The sequence below is a fragment of the Phacochoerus africanus genome, chromosome 11, assembly GCF_016906955.1.
Source record: "Phacochoerus africanus isolate WHEZ1 chromosome 11, ROS_Pafr_v1, whole genome shotgun sequence".
NCBI classification, from domain to species: Eukaryota; Metazoa; Chordata; class Mammalia; order Artiodactyla; family Suidae; genus Phacochoerus; species Phacochoerus africanus.
Window position 1 is genome coordinate 90,215,141 of NC_062554.1, and position 16,455 is coordinate 90,231,595.

The 16,455-nt window shown below is 44.3% G+C and overlaps 1 protein-coding gene across 3 annotated transcripts in view; it reads right to left on the reverse strand.

Moving 5' to 3' along the window:
• Positions 1–3,518: 3,518 nt before the first annotated feature.
• Positions 3,519–16,455, reverse strand: part of RAPGEF5 (Rap guanine nucleotide exchange factor 5) — a 238,535-nt gene continuing 225,598 nt past the window's right edge. For all 3 annotated transcript variants that reach the window (XM_047751885.1, XM_047751886.1, XM_047751884.1), the window contains exons 24-26: positions 15,840–15,904; positions 9,179–9,233; positions 3,519–5,841 (exon numbers count right to left, since the gene is read on the reverse strand). In XM_047751885.1, coding sequence (XP_047607841.1) covers positions 5,723–5,841; positions 9,179–9,233; positions 15,840–15,904 — 239 coding nt within the window. In that variant the 3' untranslated portion in view covers positions 3,519–5,722. The remainder of the gene's footprint in view (positions 5,842–9,178; positions 9,234–15,839; positions 15,905–16,455) is intronic.

Below are 16,455 nucleotides of genomic sequence, written 5' to 3' on the forward strand. Positions count from 1 at the left end.
TCTTCCCATCTTCCCTTGTTTCACAGAAGTGCCCCTTCCCGGTGATCAAGAACCCAAGGAAATCACCTGCTCTTTTGTACCTTTTCCCATATAAACGCTAGCCCTTTGCATGGATGTGGGCAGCAGCTGCTTTCGTCCCATTAGGTATTGTGCAAAGTCAATACTATCACCCATATAAAGAGTGAGAGGAAGAGATGTTTATTAAGATAGATGTGTCCCAGGAATTCCCGTCACGGCTCAGCAGTAATGAACCCGACTAGTATCCATGAAGACATGGGTTTGATCCCTGGCCTCACTCTGTGGATTAAGGATCCGGCGTTGCTGTGGCTGTGATAATAGGCTGGCAGCTGCAGCTCTGATTTGACCTTTAGCCTGGGAACTTCCATATGCCCTGGGTGGGGTCCTAAAAAACAAAAAAAGAAAAAAGAAAGAAAGAAAGAGGGAGTTCCCGTTGTGGCTCAGTGTCAGTGGAAACAAATCTGACTAGGACCCATGAAGATTCGGGTTTAATCCCTGGTCTCGCTCACTGGGTTAAGGATCCTGCAATGCTGTGGCTGTGGTGTAGGTCAGTAGGTGCAGCTCCCATTCAACCCCTAGCCTAGAAACTTCCATATGCCATGGGTGCAGCCCTAAAAAGCAAAAAAAAAAAGAGAGAGCGAGCGAGAAAGATGTGTCCCAGAGGTTGTATCAGTCAGCTTAGGTGAAATTCCTGCTCAGGTTACAACCCACCCACTCCCCACCCTCTGCTATCCAATCTCAGTGGCTTCTAAAGATGATGTTTTATTTCTCACTCAGGTTACACATCCTTCACAAGCCGGAGACCCTGGTGGATGGACACAGCTTTACCTGGAGCACTGTGGGTCTCACAGGAGAGGAGGCACGGTGGCCACCGGCTCCCTCAAGGCCTCAGTTTCCAAACCACAAAGGTCATTTCTCCCCCTTTTTCACTGGACAGAGAGAGTGTGGACAACACAGTGAGCTACCAAATGCTCTTGCAGGGAGGGAGCACCACACACCAAATGCCAAGCTTGACATCCACGGGCAGGATGAAGAAGTCTTCCGGAGGGAGGGGCGAAGACTTTGGACAGTAGGCCCCCGATGCCCACAAGCCTCTTCTTTCCATTCTTGCCCATCGTCACCGACCCTCTGCTTCCTCCTCCTACTGCAGCTCGTGTGCAGCCACCTGTCCAGGCCCAGGGCATCACCCTCGGGGCCTGGAGCTTCCCTGTGTCCAGGCTGGTCAGGAAGGGAGGGCGCCTGGCCCTACGTGAGTGGGGTGAAGTGACTCTCCAGATCCCAGAAGATGAGGATACTGGTGCCACTGCCAACATCAGGTCTCGAGGGTCTGCGGTAACGTGCTGGCCGCCTACTTAGGGGCTGCCTGAGAATCTCATCACGCTACAGCAAATTCAGAGGGCAAATGTTTTCTGGGTTCCAAACTTTTGAGCAGAATATTGCCAGGACACAGGCTATGGGGCCCCCAAACAGCACAGGCAAAGCATGAAGCTCTGAGGCACTGGAGTTCCCATTGTTGCTCAGCCAGTTTTGAACCTGACTGGTATCCATGAGGATGTGGGTTTGACCTCTGGCCTCACTCAGTGGTGTAGGTCACAGACACGGCTCCGATCCAGCGTTGCTGCGGCTGTGGTGTAGGCCAGTAGCTAGAACTCCAATTTGACCCCTAGCCTGGGAACTTCCATATGCCTCGGGGGAGGCCCTAGAAAGCAAAAAAAACGAAGCTATGAAGCACAAAGTGTATCTTTAACATAATCTTATATTTGGAAAAGCAGTTTAAAAAAAAAAAAACACTTGAAAATACAAGATAAAGTAGCAGTGACTTATATAAGTTTTCACCTTATATTGCTTGGCCATTTTTACATATAAATTATTGCTTACTAGCTTTGATAAATACCCAGCACTGTCATATATACAGAAGCAGAAAGCATGAAAAACTGAGAAAGAAAATACTGTGAATGGCGATTCTGGTAATTCCACAAATGTTTCATATTTACCAGCTCTTCTAATGGTGGAAAACTACGAAGTGTAGTCCCTGAGAAGTTAGGTAGACACCCTGATGGCGGGTTTTCTATCTTCTAACTGTTAACGCAAGCGGACAGTGTCACAGCAGTCCTAGTTAATGGTATCTTAAAAGACGAGAGTCCTTGCCTCCGGTCACTGATTTCATCCCAGTATTTAAGAACAGTGTAGTACGAATACAATAAATAGGCTATGCAAATAAATATTACTCTGCTAAAAAATGTTTAGTAATACAGCTTGGCTTTATACAGTAGTACATTTTCATCTAACTTTTTGGCAATTTTTAAAAACTTTTTTCCCCCTACTAGTTTTAAGCATAACGGCTCACGCATTCGTAAGCAGGCTGAAATTTTAGGACACGTCTTTGAAGCATTTAAAAGAAATGAGACCGCTGCAGTGGACCTGACCTTCCCCATTAGACTGTTTCTGCCTAGTTCCCGAGAGGTGTGGGTTAGTTGCGCTCTTTAGGGACACTTGGGATTTGTGGTGTGATGGTTACAACAACATGGTGCGGCTGGGGTCCTGGGATGGCTCCAGGGATCAAAGGCCACCGGCACCTTCTCTACCACGTGGCCACTTCTCCTGCCTTGAAGGTGCCTGTCCATCATCACATCTTCCTACAAACTGGGAGGGGCGGGTCTTTGTCTTCATGCTTCTGAATTGAATGTATACTCCATCCAATCTGCTCGTGGACAGAGGTCTAGGAAAATGAGTTTATTCTAAACAGATACTAGAATAAAGTGAACGCAGGCCATAATATTTAGCATGGCAACCACGTGGCAACTTGTACAGATTATAACAAGAGTCAATTTTAAAACACTGTAGTCTTTGGAGCATCTGAAATGTGAATGGCAAAAAACAAATTTAATTTTGGAAAGGTTCTACTTTTGCCTATAGGAACCTGTCCTGTGCTAGCCTCTAAGCAGGGCTGGTGTGGAGGAACAGTGACAAATCCAGAGACCCACAGGGCCATATGAGAGCTGAGCTTCAGCAAAAAGAACCCACTCAGAAGTGCCCAGGCACCCTCGCTGGCGAAGGTGGCAGATGAGAGGGGACTGTTCAGAGTGAAGGGCGATTTTGTGTGATCGTGAAACTCTAACAGAGCTGGAAAGGAGCTCAGACCGTCTTCCAGGCCACCCTTCCGGCCTGGACACAATCTATTCTAAACAGGCGTTGGCAGGGATTTGGAGACGGACTGTGGCCCATCCCTGCTGACAGTGACCCTGCTTTTCCCATGCAGCCTGTTCACTTACACAGACTCATTAGAAGAGCTTCCTCATGTTGAGCTAAATATGCTTCCCGCAACTCTGCCTTGAATTCTGCAATTTCAGATTTCGGTCCTCTCAGTGCTTCTGAAATTTCTGAGAGCAGCTGCCTGGAAACTCCTGGAGACAGTGGTTAGATTCAGGAAGATTCAGAGATTATGACTTTCAGGACACAGGGGATGGAAAAGCCCTTCTAAAGTCAACAAAATCCTTTTCTTTGCTGCCCAGAGAGCCATGTGACCACAGCTGGAGGAAGCATGGACAAGCACCGTCTTCTCCCCCAGACTGTTTCCACTGTACCACACGTGGTACCCTGACCAAACCCTCGAAATGCACTCAGGCTGGATGTGTGGGATGGACGTGGGGGCTCGTCCGGCCATGTACGTATCTCAGTTGCGGTCCAAGCAGCCAGGTGCTGTGCTGAAATAGTTCACTGGAGCAAGTGAAATTGTTTTAGTTGGAGCAATGCTGATCTAATATGAGTAACAATTTAAACCGTACGACACAGAGACAACATCAAAATGGCCCTACATGAGGGAGGATGGCCAAATGCTACTCTGTAGCACAGAGAAAAGACCAGAACACCCTCTTGGTGCTGTAAGCCCATGCCATCCTCATTAGTTGCCAAGGGGAGCTTTTCCAGTGTTTGAGCCGAGAGAGAAGCCTCTTCTTCCCGATTCTGATGGCTCTGATCTCCAAAAGGTCCCAGTCCATTCCCAGCAGCCCGGGGCATTTCTCTGAGTGGACCAGCTTGGGATGGTGGCTCTCTATAAAGCCCTGTTAATCTTCAGGGCTGGAGAAAGAATGAGTCGCTTTCAAAGTCCTACCCCAAATGTGCTCCCGGGGGTTCCTTCCAGTGATCTTGCAAGCTGGAGCCCAGGAAACAGCACTGCTAGAAAGGTGACAGAAAGCCTCAGGTGCATCTCAGTAATGAGGTGCTGATGAGACAAAGGAAGCAGTTCTGTCCGGGCACCAAGGAGAGGACCGGGCACGGGTGGCAAGAAGGGCACCAGGGTCACACGTGTGGAAAATCAATGGATCTAATATGTGAAGCAGGGTCCTTGTATTTTAGCACAGTGACAAGGATCTGGCTGGCAGGGGTCGATTTCATTATTGTATCCCATAGGCTTTTTTGTTCATTTGAAGTTGAGGGAGATCCCCTAACCGGTTTCTGAGAACAGCAAGAGGTCTCATTTACTGGAGGAGCCCAACTTGTAAAAATGGGAATACAAAGAGACTTAAAAGCCTCTGAGACTTAGAAGAAAAAAAGGCAAATTATAGAATGCCTCCCTGTTCTTGGTTGGGAGGTGGACTATAGGATTTTTAAGCGGCAAAGGTAAATGAGACAGCTGGATATGTGGGGGCGCTTTTCATTTGCTGAACGACAGGCAATCACCACTATCTTAATCCCTTGTTCTCCTCCGGGGAGTACGAAGTGCCTCACACATCAAATCCCACTTAACCTCCCTGTACTGGCGGTTCTCATTCCAGAGTGGGGGCTCGAGGCTGCCAGAGGCATGCAAAACACAGGGCGTCGCCAGGCCCAAGAAGGCAGACCTCTGTCACTTTGTCATCTCCGCAGAGTGTCCACAATGTGTCAGGCACTGTGCTTTTTTTCAAAAATCATATTGTGCCCAAGGAGAAATGAGAGCCTGCTTGCACTTGTAAAAAAAATCCCCAGAAATTAGGCAAGTCAATTTCTTAAAGAGGACAGTTTTTCCACATTGGCAAAGCAACTTAATCTAACTTGCCTACAGCTATAAATGAGCTGTGCAGACACGAGTTGCACCTGCAAGCAGACATCACTAAGTGATTGTGGATGCAAAGAAATGCATGCCCTGACATTTCTCTCTGTGGAGCAGAGCACGGAGGCCAGGGGCCCATCCCTCACTAACTCCCTAGACACGAGCGGCTTTGGGTGATGGCAGAGTGCGTAAAGACAGAGCCCAGTCAGTCTCCCTGGAAACCTAGAGATGTCATCACTTCTTTGGGTGTTCAAACAAGCTCCTTCTTTGCAGCCTAGAACGAGTCGTCTCCCGCCAGGCTCTGCGGCTCACTGAGATGTGTGGTCCCTGTATCACCCAAGACGGTCTCTCCGCCTGAGGCTGGCATAGCACATCTCAAAGTGAAAACTGGATTGGCTCAACAAGGTGATCCTAAGAAACCGGACTTCCCTGTTTCGAGAAAGCTTCTGCCTCTCCTTCTGCCTTCTCCTTCTCCTTCCGAGAGCAGCCTCTCCCTGTCTCTGGCGGCTGATGTCACTCCCCGAGCCCGTTCTGGCTGGCTTTCCCGTGCAGTTCCGAGACACTGATAAAACTCAGCAACTTCTTCTCTCGCAGGAAAGCCATGTGCTTGGCACTGCCAGAACCATGACTCCCGGGGCTGCAGTTCCAGGGGTGGCGGGGGTGAGGTGGCGGGGATCACACCCGAGGCTCGATCCGGTGCGAGAGCTCGAACAGGGCCTGCTGGCTGTCGATGACGTACAGGTGATGGACATAGGATTTTAATTCTTGGTGCTCTTTGGGAGACATGTCACCTCCTATTTGGGGGCGGGGGGTGGAAGAAAATGACAATCAAGCTCACAAGAGCAATAACGCTATTTTTAAAAACCAGAAAAATACCTCCTGAAGGCTGAGAGTAAATCCAGAAGGTAGACTCTCAGCAGTCAGGATCCCAGAGGAGGTATCTTTATTCCAGTCACAGAGCTGCCTTTTAGCTCAGACTAGATTCCTCAGGTCAGGTCATTAGACCAGGCAGATAGTTGTTTTACCCATGATGATAGAGCACCTTCTCCTAACGTGACAGAGGATTTAGTGATGATGTCATTATCCCCTTTACAGAATGAGAAACAGCACAGACATAGCAAGCAGGTGGCAGAGCAGGACAGGGACCCAGGCCGTGAGGCCCCCGAGCCCAGGGTCTCAGCTCCCACGCTCCGCAGCCTATCACAGAGATGGCCCCTTTCAGTGGCTTTCACAGGCTGGAAACGTCAGAAATCACTGCTAATCTGGGGACTGCACAGATACAGTATTTTTGTTTGTTTTACTTTTTTCAAGATTTGGTATAATCTTTTGGCGTCCTTATTGTGGGGAAAAAGAAATGAAGGGAGCCGTGGAATGAACAGCTACCCCGGAAGTGAACACAAGTACAGTTAACAGGCAAAGCAGGTTCACCAAGCATGTGGATGGGCTAACGTCTACCCAGCGCAGGACAAGGCAATGAGGTTTCTACACCCGAACGCAGGGCTGTTAAAGGTTTCACAAGAGACTTTGGTGCCCTGTGAACTCCTATGCGCCAGGCTGGTGCCCGCTCTGATAAGGAAGCAGAGATAAATAAAGTAGCCTGGACCATGGGCAAGCCCATGTCCCAGAATCAAAACCAAACAAAAACCTCCAGGAGGCATGAGCAGACAGGCTAAGCCGCTCCAATGAGACAAGGTAACCTTGCGTCTTGTGACTTCCTGCGATTTCAGATGGAGAAGTAGGTGTGAAGCTGAAGCTCAGCTTCAGCAGAAGGAAGGGGCCCCCAGGAGGCTGAGCATTTTAATGCAGACATTTTTTTCCCCTTGGTGAAAATCCATTTCTTACGAGGAAATAATTTAAGGTGTGTAGGTCATAGGTGGCTTGTTAAGTCTTAGATTTAGTGGAAACAAGGCTCCCTGGTTTCAACAGGTAAAAGCACCAGGAGTTAAAGTTTTTACCATCCTCCTTGTTTGGTTTGGAAAAAAAAAAACATGCTACGAAGATAATTTTGTTAACTTTCCAGCCTTTAAAAGATGGCAGGATGGAGTTCCCTTCATGGCTCAGTGGTTAACGACCCCGACTAGGATCCATGAAGATGTGGGTTCAATCTCTGTCCTCGCTCAGTGGGTTAAGGATCCGGTGTTGCCATGAACTGTGGTGCAGGTTGCAGATATGACTCGGATCCCAAGTTGCTGTGGCTGTGATATAGGCAGGCGGCTACAGCTCCGATTCGACCCCTAGCCTGGGAACCTCCATATGCCGAGGGACTGGCCCTAATAAGCAGCAGCAACAACAACAACAACAACAACGGCAGGATGAATGCTTTCAGCCATGACAAGTGACACTTGCATAACACTTATAAGTGGCTTAACATTATTTTATCCCACATGCTGACCTTGGTTAACCCTGCCTCTATAAACTGTCAAAATGAATTTAGATAGATCACTCCCAAACTTGATTTTTTTTTTTTTTTTTTTTGCTTTTTAGGGTTGCATCCTCAGCATATGGAGGTTCCCAGGCTAGGGATCAAATTGGAGCTACAGCTGCCAGCCTATGCCACAGCCACAGGAATGCCAGATGCCAGATCCGAGCCCAGATTTTTAAAGACTTGATTTTTAAAGATATATAAATACAAAACACAAAATGGCCTAATAGTTAACTTAAATTTTCTTTTGCTTTGTGCTATGCCGACTTACTCTCTGGTGATGGGAGGATCAAGAGCAGGGTCAAGGCCAGCCGCGCAGTATAAACTTCCTGCCCAACTTGCAGAGTATATGGACCAGAATCCCTTGGTAAGTGAGACTGATGTCTCAGAATTAGCTGAGTACCCATAGGCACTTGGGAAGCAAAAGAGAAGGAACGGAATACACACCCACTACTCATCAGCAACACTATGCTTGTATACTTGAATCAATCTCCATAACAATGTCATTGCTATTTCTATTCTAATTGCACTGTCCTTGGATAGTTAATGGAGAATTATAGAAGCGTACCAATTGGTATTTGACGATGTGACTACTTAGAAAATTAGGTCCCGTATTTATAATTCTTTCAAACAGAAACTTTTAATCCACAGGAAGTTCAGTTGCACGGTCGGAGGACAATATTGTTACCCAAGACTGGCACGCACAGAAAGAAAAATTTTGAGAATTATGTACCAAATGTTAGCAGCATTTTCCTAAGAAAGTGGGATTTTGATGGTTACTTTGATGCAGGAAAACAAACTGGCTTACAATGAGGATGTATCACTTAAAGTAGGTTTTACTTAGTGGTCAATTCAATTGATTTAAAATTACTGAACTCTCTGTTTTGCTTTGTTTTTTAACTGCTCTTTATACCAACAGAGTCTGTATGAGGCAAAGGGAAGGGCACAGGCCAAGCAGCCAGGGTCGTGGTCTGGATGCGCCAGCCTCTCCCAGCGTCTCGGAGGCTTGGTTTTCTGCTCTGCACCCAGGGGGTCAGTCATCTCCACTTATCAGCACTAGTGTCAGGACCCCATGGCCCATATGAAAGCTCCTTGAACTCAATACAGTTGATTTCCTTCCTTCCTGCAACGTTTTAACATTATTTAAATATGGTGTAAATTATTCCTGAGATTTAAAAAGGAACAAATATTCCTACATACATTCATCTCAGTGGGGAGTCTACAAACATGATCAGAAAAATACTTTTTCAGTGAAAGGCAGCACCAGGCAGGAAGTTTTTGTTGGAGAGGAGCAAAGATTCTGGAAGGCTGCTTTAGACACTTTTACAAACTATATTCCTATTCCAGGAAGGCTCTAAGCAAGGAGGTTATGGGCAGAGTCACCTGGATAAACCCACGGGGCATTCTGAGCCAGTGGCAAGCGAACAAGACCATCTGGGTGGGGGCAGTGGGCGTTTCTGATCACTGCAGTCACTCTGTAAGTGTAAACTTCCTGCCAGGAGAGGGTAAAAAGCTGCCATTTCTTGTCTATTCCGAATCCCAAACACGCCATGATGAAACATAGAGAATACAGGATACACATATGATGTGCATATTATATTTTATGATCTATTTAATTTTTTTTTTAACCACCAAATCACTTGGATATGGCCACAGTCTGTACCAATGTATGGTAAATTAACATTCCATACCTAACTTTAATTACTCACCAAACTGGTTAGTCCTGCAGTGTCTCAAGGTTCGGACAGTATCTGCAATCATGTGCTGGAAGGCAAAAGAGGAAACACATCAATGGAGGAGTCCTTTGGGGTGGTGCTGAGGTAGCAGTGGTGTAAGGCCGGCTGGACAGTCTAACAGTCTGGGGTGTAAACAGAAGAGTTATATTTGGTGCTGGACCAAACTTGAATGGATTACACTCAGTTTGGATTATAAAAGAATTTCAGACTTTGTCTGCAGAAATAGTGGTTCTCACTTCCGGCTGTACAGATTGTAACCGAGGGATGGAAAAACATATTGTAAAGAAATGCAGCACAGAACAATTTACAGAATGCGAAAAAATATTTGCAAAAATGATATGATGGATAAGGGGTTAGTATGCAAAATACATAAAGAGCTCATACAACTCAACCTCAAGAAAAACAAATAACCTGATTAAAAAATGGGCAGGGAGTCCCTGCTATGGTGCAGTGGGTTAAGGATCTGGCATTATCTCTATGGTGGTTCAGGGTTCAATCCCTGGCCCAGGAAATTCCACATGCTGTGGGTGAAGCCAAAAAAAAAAAAAAAGGTGGAGGCAGAAGACCTGAACAGACATTTTTTTTCCAAAGATGATATGCAGATAGATATACAAAAAGATGTTCAACATCATTAATCATCAGTGAAATGCAAATCAAAACGACAATGAAATATCACCTCACATCTCTCAGAATGGCTATCATCAAGAAAAATACAAATAACAAATGCTGGTAAGGATGTGGAAAAAACATCCTTACAAAGGAGGAGCCTTTGTACATTCATGGGAATGTAAATTGGTACAACCACTGTGGAAAACAGTACAAAGACTCTCAAAAACTAAAAACAGAACTACCATATGACCTAGCAATTCCATTCCTGGGTACATAGATGAAAAAAATGAAAACACCAATTTGAAAAAGTATATGCACTCCAATGTTCACGGCAGCATTATTTACAATTGCCAAGATATGGAAGGAACAACCTAAGGGTCTGTTAAAAGATAAAGAAGATGTGGTATATCCACAATGGAATACTACTCAGCCATAAAAAAGAATGATATCTTGCCATTTGCAAAAACTTGGATGGACTTGGGAGGGCACTGTGCTAAGTAAAATAAGGTAGACAGAGAAACACAAATACTGCATGATATCACTTATATGTGGACTCTAAAAAATAAAACAAATTACTGAATATAACAAAATGGAAACAGACTCACAGATATAGAGAGCATACTAGTGGTTACCAGTAGGGAGAGGAAAGGGAGGGGAGGTAAGATAGGGGTAGGGAATTAAGAGGTACAAACTGTTATGTATAAAATAAATAAGCTATAAGAATATAGTACAACTCAGGGAACGTAGCCAATATTTTATAATAACTATAAATGGGGTAAAACCTTTAAAAATTGTGACTTGCATTGTTGTACACCTATAACTTATATAAGATTATACATCAACTATACCTCGATTGAAAGAAAAAATACTTAAAACATATATAGCAATGAGATCCTGCTGTATAGCACTGGGAACTATATCTGGTCACTTATGATGGGGCATGATAATGGGAGAAAAAAATGTATGTGTGTGTGTGTGACTGGGTCATCTTGCTGTACAGTAGAAAATTGACAGAACACTGTAAATCAGCTATAATGGAAAAAAACAAAAATCATTAAAACACACACAAAAACATATATGCTAAAAAAAAAAAAAAGAAAAGAAAAGCAGTGTCGTAGCCACCCCCGACCTACCCATCCACATTCGCTCATGCTTTCCCTTCAGGAGCTGCTTCACCTTCTCCCCGGGCAGCCTAAGATCTCCATTCCGGACTTCGGAGCTTCCATTCTCACCTCCCCCACTGTTCTGTGTACCATGGATCCTGGGTTTGTGTTGTCTTTACTAGGGAACTTTCCTCCTCCTCCAGACCAGGTACCACAAGGGGGCTGTGCGTGCCGGCCCCTACCATATGGCTCCCACGGAGCCTCACACATATGTGCTGAATGGAGGCAGGAATTTTTGTGGAAGCAAAACCCAAGGAACTCAAGCGATGACAAGAAACACAATCTTTATGAAAAACGAACATTCCCTAAAACATCAGTATCGTCACAAAGACCATAGTCTGTTGACGACTTATATTCTCTTTTACAGCCTTCAGTTTTCTATTTTAATTTCTTTCTCTAAAGTTCTTACTGATCTCCAGGGAAGGGCTTCTTAAACCTGCAGCTCCTTTTGACAAGACCCCCCGGCCTCTGACTTGCGTACCTGCAGCTGTCTTCTAAACTCTCTCCACCACAGTCAGTTTTCCATGGCAGAGGAAAGACAGCATTTAGGACAAGACCAATCTCCACTACACTTCCTCCGGTGCAGCTGTCAGAATAACCTCCAAACCCTTGTCAACGTGTTCCAGTCCTGTGAAAGGCTACAGTGATGACACACTTTGATTCATACAAAATTCAAGCATCACCCTGTAATTCACGAATTGAAATTATTCATGATCTGGCCCTCTAAACCCTTCTAAATGGGCCATCATCTTTTAAAAAAAAATTGAAATATAGCTGATTTACAATATTATAATAGTCTCGAGTGTATAGAATAGTGATTCAAAATGTTTATAGGTGGAGTCCCCGTCATGGCTCAGCAGGAATGAACCTGAGTATCCATGAGGATGCGGGTTCAATCCCTGGCCTCACTCAGTGGGTTAAGGATCCGCTGTGGCATAGGCTGGCAGCTACAGCTCTGATTAGACCCCTAGCCTGGGAACCTCCATATGCTGTGGGTGTGGCCCCCCAAAAAAGACAAAAGACAAAAAAAATGTTTATAAATTACACTCCATTTAAAGTTATCATAAACCATACTGCCTGTGTTGTATAATATATCCTCCTATATTATTTATTGTGTACACAGTAGTTTGTTTCTTGGCCCATCATCCTTCATGTCCCGCCCCCACACAGAAAATGGAGCATCGTTAATATACAGCAAATCCTCAGTGAATTATTGTTAAAATTATAATGTTAATACTAAATATATATATATATTTTTTACTTAATATTCAGCAGACCTCAGAAACATTATTTGAATATGACCTACTTATTAAATTGTTCTCCCAGGATGCATTTCTATTGTATGTCTACTCAATAGAGAAAAATTAAATAGGACAGTGATTATAGCAACAGCTCGAGTTGCATTTGTACAGGAAATGAGACCTGACTCATGTCTGTGAATGTATTGTTAAATTTCCTTCCCCAAATTTTGCCACTATTCCCAGGATAGTCCTCTTGTTGTTTTAAGGTATGGCGTCACCCTGATTCCTATCGTGTGCCACAGGCGCGGCTGATGCAAATGCAAGGCGCACTGAAACCCAAGCCTTGATCTCATCTTTAGGTTTTCTGAAGTGGGAGGGAGGACGCTAGGAGACCCAGTGAGCACTTCTGGGTCTCTGTGTCCTCTGACTTAATGTGTTGGCCTGGATCAGCCAGATATAGGTAATACACTGAATTATCTGTTTGCTGCTAATATCCATCACGAGGAACTGGCTTCCCACAAGTTAATTCAGTTAGGAGCTATCGGTTCATTATTGTGAAAGATGATCCTATTTTAGCTTAAATGAAACCCTGTCTTTTGCTAAGAAACATGCCTTGAAACTAACTGACTCTCCTAGGAAATTCAGTTTCATTCCCTGGCATCCAAGTATAACATGGAGCTATGCAGAGTGTAAAACAGAGGTTTATCATTCCAGTAAAAAAAAAAAAAAAAAAAATCTGACTCCACCCTGGCTTCTCTGTGCAAGGAGGGGGTCAGCAAGAAGCCTGCTGTATTTATTTATTTATTTACTTACTTACTTATTTTTAGGGCTGCACTCAGGGCATATGGAAATTCCAGGGTCAGAGATTGAATATGAGCTGCAGTTGTGACCTACGCCATAACAGCAGCCATGCTGGATCCTTTAACCCACTGCACAGGGCCGGGGATCAAACCGGTACCTCCACAATGACATGAGTCGCTGCAGTTGGATTCTTAACCCACTGCACCACAGCGGGAACTCCAAAGTCTGCTCTCTTTAGAAATGATGTGCCACTGAGCACCTGACAGTGCCCCTGTGTGCCAGGGGCCTGCTGCGTGCATGTGTAATTGCACTTACCCTCTAGCTGTCTTTTTAATAAGAGGCCTCCTCAGGAATTTAAAGCAAAAGTTTACCTATTTATGCCATGTGATTTCCTTAAACTTTATTAAAGGATTACGGGTACATACACTTTCTGACCTAAGAGAAGAACATCAGTTAGACTTTGTTTGAGTCCCTACAGTTATTCTGAAGTCTTGACACATATGAAATCAAGACCCTTGACTACACTGGTAGGCATTAAAAGGCTCCCACTGGACCACTGGAGAAAGCAGGGGAGGACCAGAGACACTGGTCAGGATGAAAGCGAGAAGGGTGCAGGAAACCTTCCATTGCTTTTTCATATCCATAGCATACAGAAGTTCCCAGGCCAGGGACTGAACCCAAGCCACAGCAGTGACCATGCTAGATCCTTAACCACTAGGCCGCCAGGGAACTCTCCCATTTCATGTCTTTATCAAATTGTCCTCTCGCTCGGGTAGCTCCATCTGAGGGGAAATGACACAAGGAACTTAACCAAATCACTGGGCCCCTTTGTGAACAAAGTCAACCCCTAGCCTGCCCATCAAAATAGACAAAAGTTGGCATATAAAGAGCAGACCTGCTCTCCTGTGGTCCTGGCTTTGTCAGAGGGAAGGGTACTAGACCTTCAGAGGGAATTCCACTTGGTGTGACACATCATCCCACATCTTTGCACATGCTCTTGAAAGAGTATGTGGCATTCATAAGCAGATGTGTTGGCCAGGATTTGAAACAATATTTTTTTTTCAGGTTTTTTTTATATAATGATTTTTATTTTTTTCCATTATAGCTGGTTTACAGTGTTCTCTCATTTTTCCACTGTATAGCATGGTGACCCAGTTACACATACATGTATACATTCTTTTTTCTCACATTATCATGCCCCATCATAAGTGACCAGACATAGTTCCCAGTGCTACCCAGCAGGATCTCATTGCTAATCCATTCCAAAGGCAATAGTCTGCATCTATTAACCCCAAGCTCCCCATCCATCCCACTCCCTCCACCTCCCCCTTGGCAATGACAATAAATATTGACCAGAAATAAATACGGACCAGACACTTTCTATTCCCACAATCATTTCATTAATACCAAGCACTGGAGATTAGCCTGCCTACAGACTAGAATGTTAGTGCCCACAGTCTCTACCCTGAGACCTTCAGAATGTTATACAGAAGGAATCTAAAGACTAAGTTCAAGAAAACCCAATACTTAAATATCCATTTCAGGCTGTCTTGGTTCAACTGTAGTATCTATAATAACCGAGTTCGATTCCAAAGCACTTAGCACGCAGAGAGACTTGGAAACGTTACGGCCATATGTCCACTTCAAAACTAATTAGTCGCAGAGTGATATTCCTCAAATAAATAAAATGGAGCTATGGCAAAATATCAGTCTTTCACATTTTAGCTGCTTGGGTTTTCAGGCTGTACAGAGCTGACTGTACTGGCTCTGTGCCACCTCCTTCTATGTGTGGTCACTTAACCTCATCCCTGGAGGAGGATACTTATGACGCAAAGGTCAGAGGCCAAACACTGTCTGGACTCATCAACTGGTACTGTTCTTAGGTCATGGTCTATGGCCCTCAACCTTCTCTCAAAGGCCTGACCTAGTTTCACCAGGAACTGTGGGTCTATTTCTGAAAGAGCTGACACAAATCCATTACCATTACTGAAAAGGTCACTCAAAGGTCAGGGTCTATGGACAGGGGTCAATGGTATCATCTTTGACCAGGCATGGCAGTCTCATCTATGACATGAAAGTTCATCTGTCAGACAAATCCATTCGTGTAGTCAACTGGGTCACTTTGGAGCTCTCCTATTTTACAGTTGCTCAATTTCTCCTCTGCCCTCAGGCAGGAAGAAAGGCTAAAAGGAGCCCACTGCCTGACAAAGCACCTGGGAATATCCTGGAAATAATTCAGGAAGAGACGTTTCAGTAACCTGTGAAAAAGAATTGGCTGGGGACCTCTTTCTCATGAGCAGGGAGGGTGCATGGTCAGAGCTGGTCTCCCCCCCATTTGTCTACAGGCTGGTAAAGGAGTGGTTCCTCCCCTCACATGTGGACACTACAAGTTTCAGCATCATATCCAAGCTGGATGTATTTCCCCAGAAGGACAGCTTTCTCCTGTAACGTGGAAGCAGCAGGTTCCAAGACACAGAAAGATGTCTTTAAAGTAGTAAGGCTGAACCTCATGACTGTGAGTTCCTACTGACAGGAACCTTGCAGTTTTAATTCCAGTTCAAACACATACTCTCAACCACTGATGCTAATCCAATGAAGTTCCATTTTCTAAAATAAAAAGCAGATATTCATATTTGCTCTAAAAACCTTGCCAGCACACTTCTATTTAATGGGAATACATTTTATTGACAAGGCACAACATGCAGCAAATAAATCACACATTCAGTGAACAAAAGCCCTTAAACCATTTGTTTCTTGGAGCAAGAAAAACATTTGTTTCCCTTACAGTGGGAAAAAGGAGAAATAGTGACATTTACATACCAGTTTTTCAAAATTGACGAGATTATCCAAAAACGTTTTATTTCCTTCATGAATAAATGTTACATCTGAAAATTAAAAACAAAAAGATATATGTACCATTAGGAATGGATCGTGAGTCAAGGTTGAAGAGATACCTTGCTGCAATGTAGCTTATTAATTTTTCTAAAGCCTTATGGATTATTTCATGCATTGACAAGGAAACTTGAAATTGAATCTGTACAGTATTTGATGTGAGAGGGCATAATGCATGTGTGTGGGGAGAAAACACTGTAACATTCATGCAAGTATATATCTTATACTTAAAATGCAGGCTTTGACTTCATCGTCCTTAACATTAGCTAACACTATTCTATAACCTAACTGGTCCATAATGTCTTTAGGCCAAAACACTGAGTAGAAAAGAAATGAATAATGAGAAAGAAAGAGAATTTTAATAGTTACGTGTCTGCTTTTTAACAGTGCCTGGAAAGTATATGGGATCTGCTTCACTTAAAAAAAAAAAAAATTAAGGTTTAGATTTAAATGTTTAAATTTATTTATTTATTTATTTAGTCTTTTTAGAGTGGCACCTGAGGCACATGGAGGTTCCCAGGCAAAGGGTCAAATCGGAACTGTA